We start from the raw sequence: 21,582 nt of genomic DNA on the forward strand, positions 1-21,582 counted from the left end.
CTTTCCGCTGCTTCTGCCCCGTCAGCAGCTCTGCGGTGCCCGCGGCTGCTCTGGAGAGCCTTCCCAGGGTGGGCAGAGCTCTCTGGGGGCTCTTGGGAGGGGTCTCAGGACATCTGCGGGGGTCTCCGAGTGCTTGGGAGGTTTTGGGGCAACAGGATGAGCCTGAGATGTCCCAGCCCTGCCAATGCCACAAGCAGCAGCGCTGTGGGGACCCCCAGGACCCCCGGGGTGGGTGCTGGTGACCATAGTCTGTGCCACTCCATGCCAGCCCGTGCTTCAGGTCCCGTGAGCCTCTTGTTAATGCTTTCCCCTCCCACCATCCATCTTTTCCCCCAAACCCCCTGTTCCCTTCCCATCAAAGCCCCTTTTTGCAGTACCAACACCCATTTGGGACCCCAGGAGGGACCCCCGGGTGCCCCACTCAATCCCGAGACGGAGGTTCTTTTCTACCCTCCCCTAGGAGTGCTGAGGGACAGGGATGTAGCTCCAGGGGATTCCTGAGTGGGGAGCTGAGAGCAGGTTTTGCCCCCCAGATTGCAGGGGCTGGGGGTGGAGGGTGCCCGGGGCAGGGAATCACATCCCTGCTCCCACACAGGCCAGTCACAGGGTGGGGAAAAGGCAGCAGCTGGGAACATGAGGAGCACAGGGACCCTCCTGGCCCGAACCTGAGGGCAGGGAGACAGTTTGGCTTTTTCCCTGCATTTTCCAGATGCTTTTACAGCACACAGAGCAGCCAGAAAAAGTCAGGAATGAGGGACTGTGGGGTGTAAGTACACAGGGTGTGAGAACTGGTGCTCCTCACACCGCCCAGCAGCTCGGAATGCTCCCAGCTCTGCCCCCCAGCTCTGCCCCCAGCTCTGCCCCCCAGCTCTGCCCCCAGCTCTGCCCCCCAGCTCTGCCCCCAGCTCTGCCCCCCAGCTCTGCCCCCCAGCTCTGCCATAGCTTCAAGCTGCCATCATCCAGCTCCAGCCACCCTCTCCTGTGCAGCTGTGGAGCTGCCTGGAGCATCCTGGAGCATCCTGGAGCACCCTGGAGCAGGCCAGGGACTCGCTGCCCTCAGCACCCCCAAACCCGGGCACGGTGCCCACCCCTAAGAGCAGCCTCCGGCCTCAAATACCCCCCAAATCTGACCATAATGACCGTGGCACGGATCCAGCAGGATATATATAGGTCCCACTTCCCTGGGAAGGGGATGTGGACCTGGGAAACCCCCGGCTGCTGCTGGGGAGAGGAAGGGCTGGGCTGAGTCAGCTCCCCTCGAGGAATCCTGTTTGTCAGCAAACAAGGCAGCAGCTCAGCCCTGGCACTCACAGAAAGCTCCCAGATCCCCTCCTGCCCTTGCCACCCCCTTGGGTGAGCAATAGGGGTGTTCACCCTGCACACCCCATGGGCTGGTAAGGACCCAGGGTGGTGTGGGAGCCCCCTGGCATCCCCCTGGAGAGGCTGGATCTGTGCAGGGGGAGCAGGGTATGGGGCTCCCCTGCTCCTGGAAAGAAGGAAGGAAAGCAGGGGGAGCGGTGAGGGGGAAGGAAATGCCTCTTCCAGTGCTGTCACTCTAAGCAAAGTGCTCCAGGAAACTTTGCCTCAAGTGTGTTTGCTTTAAACAGCTGCTTCCCAACCGTTCACACAGATTTTGGGGGGCCACAGCATCAGAGCCGGTGCCTGGAGCTCTCAGCGATGCCGGCAGAGCTGGGGCAGGAAGGGCAGATGAATCCCTCTGCCCTCATTCCAGTGGCCATGAACTCCCACATGCATCCACAGGGAAGCAGGTCAGGGTAACACGACCAGGACTCAGCCCCAGTCCCCCCCTCAGGGACCCCGGGGCTGGGACAGGGGAGCCACAAGCTCCAGTCCCCCGTTGCATCCCAGACTTACACCAAGCTACACCTCTCTGTTTATTAATAATATTAAATATACAAGTTGTTTTCCATTATTTTCTTTAAATAGACTTTTAAATGCCTTTGTATAAAATATTTCAGGATTTCATTGTATAAAAAAAAAACCCCATCCCAAAACCAACAAAAAGCCCCAACCAAACAACAACAACAACAAAAAAAAAGGCAAAATAAATCCAACATGGGTAAAGGCAAGTTTTCTCCCCCAGGAGCAGCTCCTCCACAGTGTAAACTGGTGACTTACACCACCAGGAGTTTGGCCCCAGACTTCCTGCTGCATCAGGGCTTTTATCCTGATTTACACCAGTCCCTTGCCCGGGAACCCCCTCCTTCTGCCAGTCATAAATACACACACACACACACACACATATATATATATATAAAACCCCAAATTAATAGTGATGCTTTCTTTAAAAACAGTTGGGTTTGTCCATATTTTCATCCTTCATATAAAAATAATGCTTGAAACACCCAGAGCAGCGCAGGCCACGCTTCATCCAGGGCTGGAGGGAGCTGTTGGATTTTGGGGTATCTCCACGGCTGATACGTCCCAAACCAGGCTCTTCCCAAAGCCCGGGAGTGGGGCAGTGCCAAGAAGCCCCAGGGTGCCCAGCTGGGGCAGTTCCAGCTCTTACACCCACGTGGATTCCATCCTTCCCAGCTCCCTCCCCTTCTCCAAAGCGCAGTCACCAAAGAAATGGAATCCCAGCGAGGCCAGCTCGCGGCGAGGACCCTGTGAGGGGCACACGGCCCCCCCAGAACGCTTGTGCAGGATAAAGACTTTCATCCACTCTACTAAAAAAAAAAAAAGAAAAAAAAAGCCCTAACAACAGGAGGATGGGGAGGGACTGGGATGGTGCCAAGGGTCACCCCAAACCCAGCCCCGTGCAGGGACATGGGCACGGGTGGGCTTTAAATATTCACAGTGTGAGGGTTTGAGTTGCAAGTCAGGGCTGGGGGTCTCAGGACTGGCCCCCCCGGAATTCAGGATGCTCCAGTTGAAGCCTCAGGAAAGGCAGGGTGAAGGAGGCGATGGGTGCTGCTCCAAACCCAGTCTGCTGGGGTGGGAGAAAAGCCAGAGGATTTGGGGAGCTGATCCCATCTATCTTCATCCAGCTCTGGCCGTGTCCAAGTGGGATCTGCTTCGATCATCCCACATCCAGCACGTCCATGGTCCTGCTCAGCACCGCAGCGTCACACCAGCTGTCCCGCAGAGCCTGCAGTCATGGTCCCAACGCCTTCCAGCCCTTCACTTCCCGGTGCCCGGGGGTCCCACTCAGGGCACATCCCCCCATCCTTTTGTCCCTGCCAGGGAGTTTTTTGCAGTCTCTGGCCATCGGCACGGGGCAAGGGAAAAGGGAGTGTCAGCATCACGGTGGGATCGCGGCAAGGCTGGCGCGTGCCAACCCTCCTTCCGTCCGGATCCGTCCCCCGAGCAGCTTCACATCCTGCCTGGGGCCCTGGGAAAAGGAGGAGGGAGATGAGCAGGAGCTGGGGCTCTGCCAGGGAGGGCAGCGTGGGGTGAAACACATGAAAACCACAGGAAAAAGTACTATGTATATTAAGAAAGTACCAGTAATGGATTAACGAGCTGCGAAACCACATGCTGGCAGCGCTGGGGCGCAGACCTGCTCCTGTCCATGTCTTCCCACCCAGAATTTCCCTGCCCATGGCCAAGGCCAGCACGAACCAGGGACACAATATTGTCCTCACAGTTTGCACCAGAGCCCTCCAAGGCCCCAGCCAGCCCCTGATCACCTCAGAGATCCTGAGTCTCCAGCTCTGAACATTCCCTTGCTCCCTGCAGCGCCCTGTGGCAGAAAGATGGGGGGGTTAGAGCAGAGTTACCCAGGGTGGGGGTCCCCAAAGCCCCCCCCCACGCAGGATGCTGTCACACTCACCTCCTCTCCGGCTCCTCGGGGTCACAGCCTCCATCCTCCAGTGACCGCTCCAGGACCTGTGTGGACAGAGGGAAATGGGGAGATGAGCCCTGGGCAAGGGGAGGAGGCTGCAGCAGCAGGGTGGCAAATCTCCCAAATAACATCCTCCCACCGCACCCAGCACCACCAATTAATTGTCCCCCAGTCTCAGAATTATGGGGGAAATGGGGCTCAACCCACACTGGCCAAGAGACAAGTGGGGAAACTGAGGCAGGAGAGAATCTTGGTGCCCGGGGAGGAGACGAGGCGGGGATCTTACCCTGGATTTATACTTGTAGAAGAGCAGCCCTCCCGTGGCCAGCAGGACGGCCACCACACTGGCCACCGTAATGTAGATGAGGGGCTCCTGGCGGCCCTCCCTGGCGGGCGGCTCCTTCCTGCGCTGCTCTGCGCCCAGAACAAAGCCAGAGTCAAAGCTGGGCCCGGCCCCGCCGCCATCCTCGGGGCCCCGCAGCCGGCTGAGCCCCCAGCCCCACGCCCTCGCCCTGTCCCTGGCGCTGCCCGGGGCTCGCAGCTCTGGGGCCATCCTGGAGAAGCGGAGCTGTGTGACGGGCTCGGCCGCCGCCGCGGGACGGATCCTGGCTCCGCCGCCCGTCGAGGCAGCGCTGGGCGATGCTGTCGGAAGAGTGGTCCTGAGCCCGCCGGGCTGGTCCGGGAGGATGGAGCCTCCCCACTGCTGGCCTGGATCCTGCGGCAGGTGGCCGGTGTCCCACTCCACCAGCTCTCCATCCCCACGGAGGACGGGGATGTCACCCCGGGCCAGGCTCAGCATCCCGGCCGGATCCTGGAGGGCTTCGGCACTGCTGGCTGGAGCTGTCTGCTTCATCCCGGGGGCCAACGCCAGTGCTGGGTCACCTAGCCCGGCACCCAGGACCTCCTCGGTCCCTGAGCCCCCGTCCGTGCTACTGGGGGGCTGAGATGGGGCCTCTAAGTCAGCGAGGGTGGTATGGAGGAGGCTGGAAGGGACCCGGGTGCTAGCGGGTGCCATGTCCCTGCCAGTGGCAGCAGAGAGGGAGGGCTGGGTGGCAGAAGGGAGGGCAGGGGACAGGCAATTGCAGTCAGGATCTGTCCCCACACCTGAAAGAAGGAGAGAGAAGAGACAGCCGTGGGGTCACCAGCCTCCAAGAGGAGCACAGCCAGCAGATCTGAGGTTGGGAGCACTGTCCCCGTCCCTCCCTGCAGCCCCGGGCAAGCGGGTCAAAAAGCCCCTCACAAAATGGGAGAGCAAGGGAGAGGCAGGGAACAGGCAGGAGCAGGCAGGGCAGCATGAGGGTGACAAGCAGCGGGTGGGATGAAGCAAACCCGGGTCCCCTGAGTCAATGGCAGTGGGTTATTCACAACTTGCAGGAGCCAGAGAGCCACGTTTAACGTCCCCACGGCACAAGGACATGGCCCAGCTCCAACACGAGGATGACAGCGTGACATCTCCTCCATGCAAACACAGCACGGGCGCTTGCGGAAGCACGGACGGAAACACAGGGCTCTTCCACCCCGGCAGCAACACTCTCCCCGAAGGTTTGGCCAGGGGAAACTGAGGCACGAGGCAGCTGAAGTGACACAGCCAAGGTCATGCAGCGTGTTGGTGGCACAGCAGTCCCTCCATTTCTCCGAGTTATGTTCCACCCAGCATCGGGGCTTTGAGACAGAGCTGAGCCTGATGCCTCCTTGGTGCCCCTCAGCATCTCTCCCTTGTCTTGCTTCCAGCAGGATTTAGCCCAAATCCCACCTTCAAATGGCAGCCAGCCCCTTCTCCCCTGACACTGATGCAGAGCTCGCTGACACAGGGAAAGGAGCCAAGGTGGACACGTGCCACACCCACAGACACACGACCCTTAAGGTGCTCCATGCAGGCGAGCCCAAGCTCCCCAGACTGGCACAGGTTTACTGGGCAGAGGCCAAGCCTTGGCATCTCACCTGGTGAGGATCCAGCGTTCCTGGGTCCCAGGCACACCCTGCGGTAGACTCGGCTGCAATCCTTCTCAAAAGTCTCCTGGTTCTGCAGCAGACGCTTGATGTCCTGGAAGAAATCCTTCACCAGCACCAGCATCTCGTAGGGGGACGTGGTGAACTCCTTGAAGCACATCTGCGAGAGCTGGAGGAAGCACCAGGCTCAGCATCAGCTCCATGACCGCCCAGTGTCACCCCCACAGGTACCACAGTGCTCCCAAGGCAGGATTTGCTGGCTCCTCATGGCTCCATGCATACCCCACCTCTGCTCTGCTCCACGGCCCTGCCCACACACCCACCCCAGGATGCTCTGGACACCCCATTTCACCCCAGGATGCTCTGGACACCTCATTTCACCCCAGGATGCTCTGGACACCCCATTTCACACCAGGATGCTCTGGACACCCCATTTCACACCAGGATGCTCTGGACACCCCATTTCACACCAGGATGCTCTGCACATCCCGTTTCACCCCAGGATGAGGACCCAGGCCCAAACCCTCATGAGGCTGGGGTCACTGTACCATTCTCTCCTCATCATCCTCCTCCCTGATGCAGGGGTCCACATTCTCATCGATGCGGTTGTACATCCTGCGCACCATCTGCATCTTCCGGGCATTGGACGAGTTCTCCTTGAACTCCGTTCTCTCCAGGATCTTGCCCATCAGGGGAAAGGCAGCTTTCACATAGCAGATGGAGTCGTTCTGCAAGGATACAGTGACAAAAAGTGACAGCGGTTACCAGATGGGCATCCCGCTCTGCCTGGGGGAAACTGAAGCACGGAGGCACAAAACGCCTTTCTACAATCCCACAGGGTTCCCAAAGTGGGACTTGGAAGGCACCTGGCCAAGCAGGATGGGTCCCTCCTGGGCTGTCTCCTGCAAAGGGAGACCAGAGGGGAGGCTGGGGATCTGGGGACCCCCCACCAGCCAGCCTGCTTCCTGTCCCCCAGTGTCCCCAGCAAGAAACCACTCACCAACTGCATCTTGTCAATGAACTTGAAGGAGACCCTGCCCGGGTGCTGCATTTGGGTGTCAGCCTGGAAGGACAAAGCTGGATGTCACCCCACATCCCCAGGGACAGCGCTGGTGCTGAGCAGCCCCAGATATGCCATGCTTTGGGCATGGCGTGGCTGAGACCCCCAAATCCACAGGGCTAGGAGGACTTTGCTCCCATTCCTGCTTCGTCCCATCCCATACTCCTCCTCCTCACACAGGCACATCCCCAAGGCTGATGCAGTGGCAGGAGTGAGCTCAGGATTCCTGCTCCCATCAGGATGTAGTACTCCCCAATTGACAGACGTTCTCCTGCCTTTCCCTGCCTGCTCCCACCCCGCCTCTCTTCCTCCTCCTCCTCCTCTTCCTGCCAGCTCCACAGCGGAGCCCAGCCCTGCTTAATTCTCTTCGGGTCTCCCCCACACCACTCTCTCCTCTAAATCCAGGCTGCAAAAGAGCATCCTGCCGTGCAGGAGGTGGCCGTGACACCGGGGTCACACATTCTCTGGGATCACACAACGCCGGGGTCCCACACGCAGCGCTGCCGGCCGCCCATGCCACGACCCTCTCCAGTGGGAGGAAAAACCCACCCTAACCAAACGCTCTCCCTCCGGGCTGGCATCCCAGGCTGGGAGGGCGAGGGCTGGCAGAATTGCCGGCCGGCAATTCTCCTCCTAGCCTGGGATGCCGTCCCGGAAACAATTGCTCCATTATCCTGCAGGCACTGGAGAGAGGGCCAGCTCCTCCATCAGCGAGGAGAGGGCTGCAATCCCCAGCAGGAAAACCACATCTTCCATTCAAACCTGCTCCGTCCCCTTTCTCCCACAGCCGCGGACCCAATTTTAATCCCTGGGCGGAGAGCAAAGGCTCCGGGGATGTGTTGTGCAGAGAGGGCTCGGGCAGAGGAAGCCGAGCTCGCCCAGAGCGGCTCCTGGCCCCGCAGCTCGGTGGTTAAAGAGGAAGAGGTGAAGCGAGCCCGGACACGGCGGTTACACAGAGCTCGGAGCGGAGCTCCCGGGGACTCGGAGGCGCCGTTCCCGTCTCTCGCCCGCACACCCCTCTTGCTGCAGGCAGAATTTAATCTGCGACAACCCTGCAAATCCCTGCGTGCCCCCGATTCCCGCTTCTCCCCTGAACATCCGCGTGATTCCCCGCTCGGAGGTGAGCCAAGGGCCACGAAGAGAGAGATACGGCCCCGGCAGCTGTATCCGCTGGGGCCAGGCCAGCACCCAGAGCTGCCCACGGGCCACACGGGATGACGGCCCCATCGCCCAGCCCGGTCGGCTCCATCGCCCGGCCGGGCCCCCCTCGCCGCCTGCCACCCACCCACAGCCCCGTTGCCAGCCCAGCTTCCAGGCAAGCAGCTGGACTCAGGAATGCAGCCGGATTCCTCTGCTTAACCCCTGCGCAGCCGCCCAGAAAGGACCAGAGCCCGCAGCGCCGGCCCCTCCACTGCTTCCCCAGCACCGCTGCACCCATCCAGCCTCACTCCCGTCCCCTTCCCGGCCTCGCTCCTGCTTCCGTCTTGTCTCGTTCCTCCTGTCGTCACTTTTCCATAGCCACCCTTGATAAAGGCACGACATCTGTCACCCCCCCGGTGCCCACTTGTCCCTTGTGCCCGTGGATGCTCAGCTCCTGGGTAACATCACTTCACTAGGGGAGCTGAAGATCACCCCATTTCCTTATTTCAGCACTAAAACAGAGCTGCTTTGTGCCCATCTGGCCCCAAAAGAGCCCCCATCCCACGGCACAGACCCAGGAAGGCACTCACCAGCTCCTCCAGCTCGGCCAGGTGCCTCTCTGTGATGATCTGCTGGCAGTAGCTGTTCTGCTCCGTCTCATGGATGCGGAGCAGGAGGAGGAGGAGGGACAACAGCAGGGAGCAGCGGAGCAGGCACACCTGAGCACGACACAGGAAGAGTTTGAAGCAGGGATAACCCACACACATGCCAAGCCCCCTGCCCCTCTCCACCACCCCCCAGCGTGACCACCTCTGTGGTAGCCGGGACTTGGCCACGGTCCAGCAGAATAATCCCACTATGGTCCTCCAACCCCGTGCCTATCCCCATCCTGCTATTTTTAGGAGCTCCAGGTCAGCAGGGAATTTCCCAAGGCCCGGTGACACAAGCCTGGATGTGGCTCTTGGCCACCTCCACATTCCCGATCCAGCCCCTCTCCCCTCTCCCGCACCATTTCTCCGTCTCTCCTGCAAATCTCCTCCTCCGCCCTGGCTCTCCAGAGCCCATCTGACACACTGACCCACCCATCCCCAAAAATCCTCTTCCCACCCTCCATACCCCCCCCAGCTGCACCCGCCGGGCTCTTTCCATGCAGCAGCTCTGGCTTCGTCCCAAATTTCCCTCCCAATCCCCCTGCAAAGAAGCAGGGAGGCCCCGATCCGTGGCGGGACCCCGGTGAGAAACGGGGCTTGTCCCAGAGCCAAGACTCCTGAGGTGGGGGTGGAGGGGACCCTCGAGTGGGTGTGAACCCCCGTATCTCGGGGCACCGGCAGGGAGAGGGTGCCTGGGTGATGATTGGGGGGAAATTTCCCTTGGATGATATCCAGGAATCCTCCCCTCTTGTGAAACTCCAAGATGCCGCCCGGGCCACCGCTGAGATGTGGCCACGGCTGAACGGAGCCTCACCCCACCGGGAACGGGCTGGGGACGGGGCTGGAAACGGGAACGGGGCTGGAGCCGGTGACCGGGACGGTGCTTCACCCCGCGGGTCCGGGGCTGGAACCGGGCTGGGGGTTGGAGCCTCATCGCGCAGGTCCGGGAATGGAGCCGCGGCTGCAGCATCCCCCGCCGGGGACAGGGCTGGGGCCGGGGACCGGCCGGGGCTGAAGCCGGGGCCTCCCCACTCCCGGTCTGGGAATCGTGACGGGGCTGGAGGCGGGAACCGGGAACCGAGAACCGGGAACCGGGAACCGGGGCTGGAGCCGCGGCTTCAACCCGCGGGTCCGGGTCTGCCACGCCAACCGGGGCGGGGCTGGAGCATCCCCCGCCGGGAGCCGGGACCCCCAGAGGAGGGGACCCACCACGAGGGCACGGGGACACCCGGGGCTGCCGCTCCCGCGGGGGCCCCGCGCAGGTGGCAGCGGGCGCCGGGCTCGGGGGGGGTCTCCGCGGCCGTGGGTAGCGGGAGGGGCCGCCGTACCTTGGCTCCGAGGCGGGGCATGGGGGCTGCCGTGGGACCAGGGCCGGGCGGAGCGGGCGAGACGGCAGCAGCGGCGGGGCCGAGCGGGGCCGGGCTGAGCCGCCGCCGCGGCCGCGCTCCCCTTTATAGCGCCGCGGCAGCATGTGGTTTATGAGAAAGCCCTGGCGGGCAGCCAGGCCCCGCGGGGCCCGGCCCGGGCCAGCACCGGGAGGGCACCGAGCGGCACCGGGCGGCACTGCTGGGTCCCATGTGCACCGCTGGGCTCCGAGCAGAACCTCTCAGGTCCGATCGGAACCGCTCGGGTCGTTCACTCGGTTCGACTCGCTGGGGTCAAAGCGGCGCCGTTCGGGTCGGGCTGGAGCCGCTCGGTTACGGTCGGTTTGGCTCGGCTTTCCCGGAATCGGTTCGGCTCGGCACCGCTCGGCCCGTGTGTGTGAGCCTCCGTTATCACTAACACACGCGTGTGTGCTCACCTGGGCACACACGTCTGCAGAGATGTGCCAGGGACAGACACCAGCCCTGGATGGCCACAGTCACCCGGGGCACCGGTAGCCATGGGCACACACACAGCCCTGAGCCTGGCACACGTGTGTGCACACACACACAGAGCCCTGAGCCTGGCACACGTGTGTACACACACACACACACAGCCCTGAGCCTGGCACATGTGTGTGTACACACACACAGCCCTGAGCCTGGCACATGTGTGTGTACACACACACAGCCCTGAGCCTGGCACATGTGTGTACACACACACACACACAGCCCTGAGCCTGGCACATGTGTGTGTACACACACACAGCCCTGAGCCTGGCACACGTGTGTGCACACACACACACACAGCCCTGAGCCTGGCACAAGTGTGTACACACACACACAGCCCTGAGCCTGGCACACGTGTATATACACACAGCCCTGAGCCTAGCACATGTGTGTGTACACACACACAGCCCTGAGCCTGGCACACGTGTGTACACACACACACACACAGCCCTGAGCCTGGCACAAGTGTGTACACACACACACACAGCCCTGAGCCTGGCACAAGTGTGTACACACACACACAGCCCTGAGCCTGGCACACGTGTATATACACACAGCCCTGAGCCTAGCACATGTGTGTGTACACACACACAGCCCTGAGCCTGGCACACGTGTGTACACACACACACACACAGCCCTGAGCCTGGCACAAGTGTGTACACACACACACACAGCCCTGAGCCTGGCACAAGTGTGTACACACACACACACAGCCCTGAGCCTGGCACATGTGTGTGTACACAGCCCTGAGCCTGGCACAAGTGTGTACACACACACAGCCCTGAGCCTGGCACATGTGTGTGCGCACACACACACAGCCCTGAGCCTGGCACACGTGTATATACACACAGCCCTGAGCCTGGCACACGTGTGTGCACACAGCCCTGAGCCTGGCACACGTGTGTGCACACAGCCCTGAGCCTGGCACACGTGTGTACACACACACACACACACACAGCCCTGAGCCTGGCACACGTGTGTGCACACAGCCCTGAGCCTGGCACAAGTGTGTACACACACACACAGCCCTGAGCCTGGCACATGTGTGTACACACACACACAGCCCTGAGCCTGGCACACGTGTATATACACACACACACAGCCCTGAGCCTGGCACACGTGTATATACACACAGCTGTGCACGCATGCACACACCGGGGACTCCTCGGAACGTGCACGTGTGCTCACACACCCCCGTGTGTGTATGGTCACCCCTGGGCACTTGTATCCATGTGAGCATAAACACAACCCCCCTGGATGTGCAGGGACACCCCTCAGAACACACACAGAGCTCTGGGCCGTGCACGTGTGTGTGCTTGCTCATCCCTGGGCACACACATGCACACATGCACATATGATGGACACCCAAGAGAACATGCAGGGATGGATGCATCAGCAAGGGTATGCATGGACAGATCCATGAGCATTGACCATCCCACGTGTGCACGGGCAGATCCCTCTGCACGGATGGACCCACACGTGCACAAGCACATGCATTTGTAGGGATGTGCATGGACAGATGTCTGCGTACATGTGCATGATAGATCTGCACGGACATGGACAAATCCGTGTGCATGGACGGGTCCACATGAGCATAGACAGATCTAGGGGCATGGATGGGCCCACACATGCATGGAGAGATCCACGTTTGCATGGAGAGATCCACGTTTGCATGGAGAGATCCATGTTTGCATGGAGAGGTCCATGTTTGCATGGAGAGATCCACGTTTGCATGGAGAGAACCACGTTTGCATGGAGAGGTCCATGTTTGCATGGAGAGATCCACGTTTGCATGGAGAGATCCATGTTTGCATGGAGAGGTCCATGTTTGCATGGAGAGATCCATGTTTGCATGGAGAGGACCATGTTTGCATGGAGAGGTCCATGTTTGCATGGAGAGATCCACGGTTGCATGGAGAGAACCACGTTTGCATGGAGAGATCCATGTTTGCATGGAGAGGTCCATGTTTGCATGGAGAGATCCAAGTTTGCATGGAGAGATCCACGTTTGCATGGAGAGATCCACGGTTGCATGGAGAGAACCACGTTTGCATGGAGAGGTCCATGTTTGCATGGAGAGATCCACGGTTGCATGGAGAGAACTACGTTTGCATGGAGAGATCCACGGTTGCATGGAAAGATCCATGTGTGCATGGAGAGATCCACGGTTGCATGGATAGAACCACGTTTGCATGGAGAGATCCATGTTTGCATGGAAAGATCCATGTGTGCATGGATGGATCCATGTTTACATGGAGAGATCCACGTTTGCATGGAGAGATCCACGTGTGCAAGGATGGATCCACGTGTGCATGGATGGGTCCATTTGTGCACAAGCAGATTCATTTGCACAGGTGCAGACAGATCCGTGGGTAGATCCGTGCACAGGGATCTGTGAGGGGCTGGATCCGGGGCCAGCAGAGCCATGCAACAAGCCCCATTCCCAGCTTTGGGATTTTCCTCTTCGCTGCCTGTTTGTTTTCCAGGCGACTGGAAGTGATTAGTGGCCACGAGGTGATCCATGGCAGTGCCAAGCACTCGGCACTCTGACAGGAAACCGAAAGCAAACTGCTCCACAGACACAGCGGGGATGCGGCTGCAACAGGGGATGGTGACAACGGGGCCAAGTGTGGGTGACAGCCACCACATCCGAGCTTCCGAGGGGCCAGCGGGATCTGCTCCCCAGGGCCGGAAACCCTGCTGGGGTTGCAGAAGCTGCTGAGGGCTTTCCTTGGAGCTGAGAGCTGATCCCAGTAGTGGAGGGCTGGGATCAGTGACCTGGCGGAGGAGATGGGGAAGAGCTGGAGTTGGGGACAGCAGTGACAGCCCCAAGATAGTATCAGATTTGCACCAGCACATGGGTGCCACAGGTCTTGCCACCCACAGTGTCCCTTAGCAACAGCAGCAGATAAACATCTGAGGGTGCTGAGGGTGACAGGCTGGGGAGGTAGGGCTCTGGTTTAGAAATCAGCTGTCCTCCCAAAATAACCCCTTTCTCCCCAAAACGCTGAGACATTACCCGCATTTTTCATCGCAAACTATTCTGGGAGCCTCACAGCCCCCACGCTGGGAGGACACCGGGGTGGACACCAAGGGACACGGCGGCGGGTGACGCCAGCACCAGGGCTGACTCACGGGGACCCCGTGGCAGCGCGTGAGGCCCTTTCACACCGGCTGAGACCATGGGCTGCTCATGTCCCGCACACTCATTCCCCTCTGCTTTAAAGGGACAGGAAAAGTGTCATATGCTGGGTCATGGGACAAGCTATGGGGCAGCGGGACAGGGACAGAAGGAGAGCAGGACAGAGGGACGGCAGGATGGAGGGACGGGTTAATATTAATCTGCTTCAAGCATGACAGAGGGCGAGAGCAGCATCCGCCTCTTTTTTTTTTGGCAGGGAAGTGGCTTTTGCCCCTCCTCCCTTCCCAAACCTGCCGAAATCCCTGAGTCACCGGGCAGAAATGCGGCTGGTGGCAGAGGTGGCAGAGGTGGCAGCAGCTCCGTGCCCACACTGTAGCCAGAGAAACTGGGGGAGGCAAAACTTAGGGTGGTTGTCCCTCTCCCAGTTGCAAACTGGGACCAAGGGCACTGTCACCACGCTGGTGCTGTGCAGGAGTTGCCCCTCTCCCCCCCACAGCCACTGTCAGCCAAGGGGGAAAGGTGGGGTGAGGCTGTGGGGCTTCCTGGGCATCCCAGGGGTGCCCATGTCTGCTGGCCCCAGCACAGAAGGATGCAGGCTGGAGGCAAGGCAGGGCAGGATGGTCCCTGTTCCAAAGGGTCTGGAGCAGACACCAGCACCACCCCCATGCAGCCACATCTCCACCGTGGCCAAGGCTAGAGCATCCCTGGACCTCAATTCCCTCTCTTCCCACCCGCCATGGGAGTGAGAGCACATCCTAACCAATCCCTCATTTTGGGAAGCTTTTTCCAGCCAACAAGCCCCAAAGCAGGGATAAAACCTGTGGCATATCCAATCCCTCCAGCTGCATCCTAGAACCAGCCTCTGGCTGCCTCTCTGGAGAAAGTTATTTCCAGCACGAAAGTGTTGCAAGGTCTTAATCAGTTCCTTCCCGCTGATTCACCGTAGGGCCAGGATGCTCTCCCACAGTCTCCTGGTGCTGCAGCTGAGCCAGGATCCCACCAGCACAATCCAAGCTGCAGCGATGTGTGCCCAGGCTGGAAATCCCCGTGGGAAGGTCCCGAGCCAGTTCCCTCAGGAGTGGAGGAATGTGGGTTGGAAGGCACTTCCCCCAGCCCGCTGCCAGCAGGGGGGACTCAGGATGTCGTGATGAGGCTGGAGCCTTCATCCCACAGCAAATCCCCCCTTCCCCTCCTCCATCCCTCTCGTGCTGCCTGCTCCACACGGGGACACAGGGACATCCTAGGGGACACAGGAACATCCTAGGGGACACAGGAACATCCCACCCAGCTCTCCCGGCGGCAGCCCCCTGACCACAGGCCCAGCACCCACGGGAGCAGAGCCCTGCCTGATGCAGGCCCAGGGAATTCGGCGAGGCTGGGAGCGAGGGAACCGCAGGGTCAGGCTGTGTCCGGCGCCTGCGGAGAACGTTCCTCCTCAGAGTTATCATAACCCGGGCTCCCCGACCACAGAGGCTCTTGGGAGACCTCCCACCACCCCAGCACGTGCTCCGGGGTCCTTGGGCACAGATAAAGCCCAGCCCTGGGGTCAGGGAGGGGTGCCCATGCCAGGGGGGATGCAAGGTTGTGACAAGGGACAAAAGGCAGGTGACAGCCCCGCGTGGGTTGCTGGCATGTCCCCAGTGCTGGTGGCTGTGGCTGAGTCACATCAGGCTTCAGCTCCACTCCTCCCTCTACCAAGGAATGTGGCAGGGCCACAGCTAAAAACCTTCCCAGGCAGCTCAGCTGCTCACGGGCACCCACAGAGTCTGGGGGAGATACAGGGCAGGAGGTGCCACCAGCTGCGGCTTCCGGGTGGCAAGAGGACGATGCCCACCCTGGGGCAATGTCCGTGTGCCCACGCTCTGGGGGACTCCCCAGCATCCCCAGTACATCCTGAACAAGGGTCAGCAGGGCCACAGTGCCCAGTGTGCCCCATTCCCTGCCGGGCATCACCCGGAGCTCACGGCACAGTGCAGTGTGGGTGCAGCCCTGGCACCCTCTGGCTCAGCCAGGAGAGAGTCCTGACCCACGGCTGGGGGTCCAGGGGCTGTGCCAGGAGCAGCTGGGCACAAGTGGGGGCAACTTGGGAAACAGCTTGGGAATGCCCCAGGGCAGCCAGGCCTCTGCACCACCTGGCTGCTTCCTGTCTGTCACCATGGCCAGGAACAAGAACAAGGTGACATCCAAATGTGCCAAACCCTTACTGGGATGCCCCAGCCCTCGGACCGTGTGGTGGACGGGGTCAGCCCTGCCCCTGACCTCAGCACGTGCCCGAGGGACTAAATCCCACTTTAACTCCCCAGACTGGGAATGTGATCCCCACACACATCCGGCTGCAGGCTGATGGGGTGACAGCCCTGTGCCACCCCCGGCACGGGGCTGGAGTGGCTGTTTGGAGCCATCAAGCCCGGGCCATGGAGCGGCTGCCGGGGCGTCGCAGGCAGTCCGGAGCCAGAACAGAGGAGCTGTTTGTGCTCCCACCGGGGCCGGGCTGGTTGTTTATCGGCAGCCGGAGCTGTTTACATCAGCCACTGGCCTCGATCTCCGCCACGGACACCCAGACGTGGGGGCCGGCCCCGGCTGCACCCCACGCTCCCCAGGTGCCGACGGGGCTCTGCTGGGAAGGAGGGGAAGCAGGGATGAGGGCTGAGGCTGAGTCACGGCCTTATCGTGCTCCACACCCGACAGCAGGATCCGGCCCCGGGAGCTGCTGAGCTCCTTTCCCTGCTTGCCCCCATCCTTGAAATCTGGAGGACCCCCAGCCCTAAGGGACATCCTTGGCAGCCAAAGGGACACCTTGGGGGACAAGGACTGTTCTCACAGGGCACAGTGGGGCTTACGCCCATCATCTTCCTCACTGCGGATGGAGGGGGACAAAGATGGACAGACAGACAGACAGAGGACTGGACAGACCCCCAGGGGTGTGTAATCTCCATCATTCCATTCCCTGATCCCTGAAGGGCAGCTGGGGATTAATGGGGACAGGGGGGACAGCAGTTCCTTGCTTGCTGGAGAAGGAGCCCTCGCCTTCCAAAAGGAAGCAGCTCCTGCCAGGAATTCGAGGCATTACTCAGCTAGCGGCCATAGATCAGCTGTTTGGCTGCTTGGAGCCTGTTTTTCATTAGCAGCAGTGATTTTAGCACCGTAGAGCTGCCTCCTCCCTCCTGCCGACAGCTCCAGGATGGCCTTGGAGAGCAGGAGCCCTGCCTGGCAGGTGGGATGTGATGGCAGGTCAGGGATGCTGGGAGTGGTTTATCCCTGATAAGCCTTGGCCATGGGAGCTCACCTGGATTCATCCCTTTCCCATGGCAGGGATGAAGTTCAGGAGGGTTTCTGGAGGGATGGTGGTTCTGAGGAAGCTGGTTGTGGCTCCACACCTGGATTCATCCCTTTCCCATGAGAAGGATGAAGTTAAGGTTGGTTTTTGGAGGAATGGAACTCGTAGGGAAGCCGCCAGTGGCTTCACACCTGGATCCATCCCTTTCCCAACACAGGGATGAAGTTCAAGCTGGTTTTTGAAGAGATGGAGCTCCTGGGGGAGCTGCCAGGACACACACGCTGCCCCCTCAGCTATGCTGGCAGCCCTGGCTGGGGCCAAGTGGTTCATTTTGGGCTGAAAACAGGAGATTTTGAATTTGCAAAGGCTGGTGGGGGGAGGGTGGTGACAAGGGGGTGAAGAGGTGTTTGGGGCCTCACAAAGCCCTCTCCAGCCTCGCATTTCTCCAGCTAAACGCTGGAGAAGGGTCTGGTAGTCACTCAGGTTCATTAAAAGCATCTTTTCACCTCTGAAAAGCCAAATAAATGTGATACAAATATCGACTCCAACTTCCCGCTCCCAGGCAGCCCAGGTACCACGGGAAGGGACACACCAGGACGGAGCGTGGACAGAGCTGTGCCGGCATCTCCCGGTGCAAATCCAGCAGCGCCTGCCGCTCCCACGCTCCCAGCCAGCGCCGATGCTAAATCCGGCCTTTCCCATCTCCCTCACAGCTGGACAAGGAGCTCCCGTCTCCATCTCAGTGGCCTCATCTTCACTCCCAGGGGACATTCCCCATTCTCTTCCCCCTACTCATCACAATTCCATCCCGTGCCAGAATGGAGCTGAGCGGCTCGCAGGAATGGGATGAAATGGCTCCAGCTGCTTGTATGTGATTGGAGACTCAAATTTTGGTGTGCTTGCTGCTTTCTCCAAGAGAACGAATGGTCCTTCCAGCAGGTGAGCTGCTTCCCTGCTCATCCAAGGATCAAAAGCCCCCTCCAGCTCTGGGTGGTATCGGTGCCGTGGATGCAAAGGAGTGGGTTGAGGACAGCTGAAAAGTTCTGCTCATGCAAAACTGGTAAAAAATGGGGTCCCACAGTAGTTTGGAGGGGGCTGCAGTCATGTTTAGGGCAGGAGATGTCTCAGGATAACCAGGATCACTCCGCTCCCGGCCGATAGCAGTGAGTGTGCCCGGAGGCCGCTCTTGCACCTACGCCAAGAGCATTGGATCATCCCTGGGACAGCACAAACAACCTTCAGCCACCACCAGAAAAACACAGGCTGATGCATCTTGGCGTGTGCTGCTGCGCCTCCGCCCATCATCCCGCCCGGCAGCCCTGCAGCCCCCGGGATCGCCGGCTCCTCTGGCCCTCGGAACCTCGGAGTAACCTGCCATCCCAACGGGGGGAAATGGTGCCCAGAGAGGCTGAAGAGCACAAAAACATGATAAAAAACCTGCCTGGGGTCTTGTGGCCCCAGAGAGAGGGCAGTGCTCAGGGGAACCCTCAGCTGGACCCTGAGTATGGGGCATCTTCCATGTGCTGGCAGGGGGAAGGATGCAGGATTGGGGCTGGGCTGCTGAGGGCATCCAAGCCATGGAGAGTCAGCAGCTCCCAGAACTATTCCTCACACCCAGAGGAGTGTAATGAATCAAGGATCCCCAAGGGTCTTGGAAAGGTTCAAGTTTAGGGCCTGAAATGAGCCAGACAAGTCCCATCTGAACGAGGAGAGCATGAGGCAGACCCAAATTCAAACCCATTTCCAGCCAGGGGGAAGGGGCTCCACAGAGCTGCCCAGCACTGCTGCAGACTCAATCTGCTGCTGCCACCCCACTTCAGTGCTCATAATTAAGGATAATCCATCAGGATTTCATCCCATGGCTGCTGCTGCCACATCTGGAAGCCGGTGTGGGCTGCTCGTAGCTGTGCGGTATTTCCAAGGAACCACAGGAGTTTTCCATCCTCTTTTCATTAGCGTGTGGTTCCCGCCCCAGAGCTCCAAGCAGGGCCAGCAGCCCCACACTCAGCCAGGGACCTCGGGCCTGAGAGGTCCCCAAGCAATCATGGGCTATCAAAATTCATGGTGTCCCCCGTGGCTGGGCTGTGCCACCCCTTGGGGACAGCTCAGCTCCTGCTGGAGGGTGGTGGCACAGCAATGGGCACCTGGATCCTGTCAGCAAATGATCCCGTTTCCCAAAAAACAGCCCCAGGATGGCAGTCGGCAGTGGGAATTGCCCCATGCCCTCTGAGGCTGTGCCACACACCAGGGCTGAGGCTCCGCAGCCTCTCCCCAAGGACTGGGGAGCCCCTGGGTGTCCCTGTCACCCCTTCCTGGGGAGCACCCCCCTGCAGAGAGCACACTGGCACCCGACAGGTGGGACAAAGCCCCCAGGAGCTCCTGACTCTCAGGCCCCAGCCACTGAGCAGGTCCCTTGTGCTGTCCCCGTGTCCCCGAGCCCTGGCCAGCCCCGCTCACGGAGCAGCAGCTGCTCGGCCACATCTGGGGCTGATTTTGAGCGCGGAGCCGCGGCCGCCGTCGGGAGGCTGAAACCGCGGAGCGCCGGCAGCAGCCCGAGGGCTGGCTCAGGATGTGGTGGCTTGACCGGGAGGAAAGTGGTGCTGGAGGGGCACTGGGGGCCCGAAGCTCCCCCCCAGCACTGGCCAGAACCGGCTGTGGCCCTGGGGACGGGATTACGCCGAGCCGGAGGCATGTCCTGCAGCAGCCCAGCGCTCCATGACCTCACCACCACGTGCCTGCGACGAGGAAGGAAAAGAGGAAACTCTACTTTTTTTCAAGAGTAACTTTTGCCTGAGCTTTTGCCTGGGGATGAGAGTGTGACCCGTGGCCAGCACCACTCACCTTTTCCACGAGAGCATCACTCTGGGGTGAGGGCCGAGCCTCCCGGCCCAAACACATCCCAGGATGCGGGCATGGACACGAAGAGCTGCAATCCACCTCCCCAAATGCCCCTCGGCCTTGTCCCTGCTGCACAGCCACCCTTGTCTTGGTAGGGGCTGTCACCCACGGGTGCTGCACCCCCCACCCACTGCACTTCCTGGGTTCCTGTGGAGAACTTGAGTCCTTTGTGGGGAAACTCGGGCAGGGGAAGTAGTGCCCAGGCTCATAAACACATCGAAACCATCTGTGGTTTCCACATGGGTCACATCCTCCTTGTCCCACCCCTGTGTGGTGTCCCCAGGGGTCAGAGCCACTGGTTGAATCCCTATCCCTCCCCAGGGCTGGAGCCACCAGGTTGCAGGAAGGGAAATGAGAATTAAAAATAATGAAAATATTTAGAAGGGCACAGGCCTGGAATGAAGCACACGCCAGGGATGCAGCCCAGCTCCAGCTCTAGGGCTGGACCCCACCTCCACCCTCAGGGCTGGATCCCACCTCCAACCCCAGGATGCAAAAGTTCCACCTGGCTGCAGCAGAGACCAGGATGGGATTTGGAGCAGAGACCCCTTGGTTATCCCAAGCAGCTGGAAAAGCTGTGAAAAAGCAGGACATGAGCTGGGATCCACTCCCTGGGAAAAGCCCAAACCACCAGAGCTGCTGGCTCCTGCTGCCCAGTGCCAGCTCTCCCGGCCAGGACAGCCCAGGCTGGCTTGGCTTCACATCAGCCCTTCCCTGGCAGCCCTTCCATGCCACTGAGGTACCTGATCCCAAAGCAGCACCTTTGCTCTGGCATGAGGAAAAGCAAGCCAAATCCCAGGAAAGCAGGAGACATTGGCAGCAGGATCACCCCCAGGATACAGACTGAAAAAAGAACAAATTCAATCCATACTCAGGAGTGTGAAAATGAGCTGATGGCTCCTCCATGTGCAGGGAATGAGCAGGACCTGAGCTCATTGCAATAGAGAGATGGATTACAGTTGGGATTAGGATTGGGATAAGAACCCAACAGCCTCCCTTCATGCCTTCAAAACCTTTCTGCTGAGCCAGGGGGGCAATTTTGTCCTCCTTGGTGTCAGGACTAATGCCAGTTTTTGGCTGCTTTTCCTTGCCTCTGTTGAGGCTGGGATTGAAGGCACTTGAGACAATATTTCGTGTTCAGACTCAGCTGTTTATTGTTTTTCACCTATGTTACAGTCTCACAGCAGTGAGGTCTGCAGTCTTTCATTAACAAGGCACAAAATGGCCAACTGTCTCTTGTTACAAGATCTTTTAAGGCTAAACTATCCAATTAAGAAATTACACCTAAATTATTTTTACTTTTAACCCAATAACTAATCACTCAAAGTCAGCAATGAGGACTTTTCTGTCCAACTACAAAATACAACCCAAACCCATGGAGAAAAAGGTGAAGAAGGATCATCCACCACCCTAAAACCTCCATCTTGCTTTTTATATATCACTATATGCAAAAACCTTATTCTAAGTTTCCCACCCTGTGATGTTACACACCTCTAATCAAACTCCACACCCACAATCCCAGTTCTACCATTCCATTTTGGAAGCCTTCTCCACAGCCTCAGGTGGGAGGCAGTGTTCTCTTGGGGGTCAGTGACTGTCAGCACAGAAAGTTTATAATTCTCAGCATCCAGACCTCCAACAGACCAACCCTTGGCAGCTGGATCCTCTCAGCTCCCGGGGATCAGCAGGGGCACGATGCAGCCGGGCACCACCAAAGCACTTCTCCCTTGGAAAGGAAAAGCAGATCCAGGGGGATGAATTTGGCCTTCCCCAGGAAGGGGCTGGA

At 59.7% G+C, this 21,582-nt stretch overlaps 1 protein-coding gene across 3 annotated transcripts; it reads right to left on the reverse strand.

The window, feature by feature from the left end:
• Positions 1-1,882: 1,882 nt before the first annotated feature.
• Positions 1,883-10,091, reverse strand: CSF1 (colony stimulating factor 1). Of its 3 annotated transcripts, none has more exons than XM_068173636.1 (9): positions 9,937-10,091; positions 8,549-8,677; positions 6,759-6,821; positions 6,307-6,486; positions 5,750-5,927; positions 4,095-4,222; positions 3,797-3,852; positions 3,654-3,706; positions 1,883-3,355 (listed from the first exon to the last, which is right to left on the reverse strand). In XM_068173636.1, exons 1-8 carry the CDS (start codon positions 9,955-9,957, stop codon positions 3,655-3,657), a joined length of 807 nt encoding a protein of 268 aa, XP_068029737.1. In that variant the 5' UTR covers positions 9,958-10,091; the 3' UTR covers positions 1,883-3,355; position 3,654. The 3 variants fall into 3 exon arrangements, with proteins under 3 accessions (XP_068029737.1, XP_068029736.1, XP_068029735.1); XM_068173635.1 differs by having other exon boundaries at positions 4,095-4,912; XM_068173634.1 differs by lacking the exon at positions 9,937-10,091 and adding an exon at positions 8,968-9,087 and having other exon boundaries at positions 4,095-4,912.
• Between the last annotated feature and the right edge of the window lie 11,491 nt (positions 10,092-21,582).

The sequence above is a fragment of the Anomalospiza imberbis genome, chromosome 26, assembly GCF_031753505.1.
Source record: "Anomalospiza imberbis isolate Cuckoo-Finch-1a 21T00152 chromosome 26, ASM3175350v1, whole genome shotgun sequence".
NCBI classification, from domain to species: domain Eukaryota; kingdom Metazoa; phylum Chordata; class Aves; order Passeriformes; family Viduidae; genus Anomalospiza; species Anomalospiza imberbis.

Coding starts and splice junctions, on each gene's coding strand:
- CSF1 (XM_068173634.1), bottom strand. CDS start 9,072: ATGGAGGGTGGGAAGAGGATTTTTGGGGATGGGTGGGTCAGTGTGTCA. Junction 3,853..4,094: donor TCTACAAGTATAAATCCAGG/GTAAGATCCCCG, acceptor CTGTCCACACAG/GTCCTGGAGCGGTCACTGGA. Junction 3,707..3,796: donor CCCGAGGAGCCGGAGAGGAG/GTGAGTGTGACA, acceptor TTTCTGCCACAG/GGCGCTGCAGGGAGCAAGGG.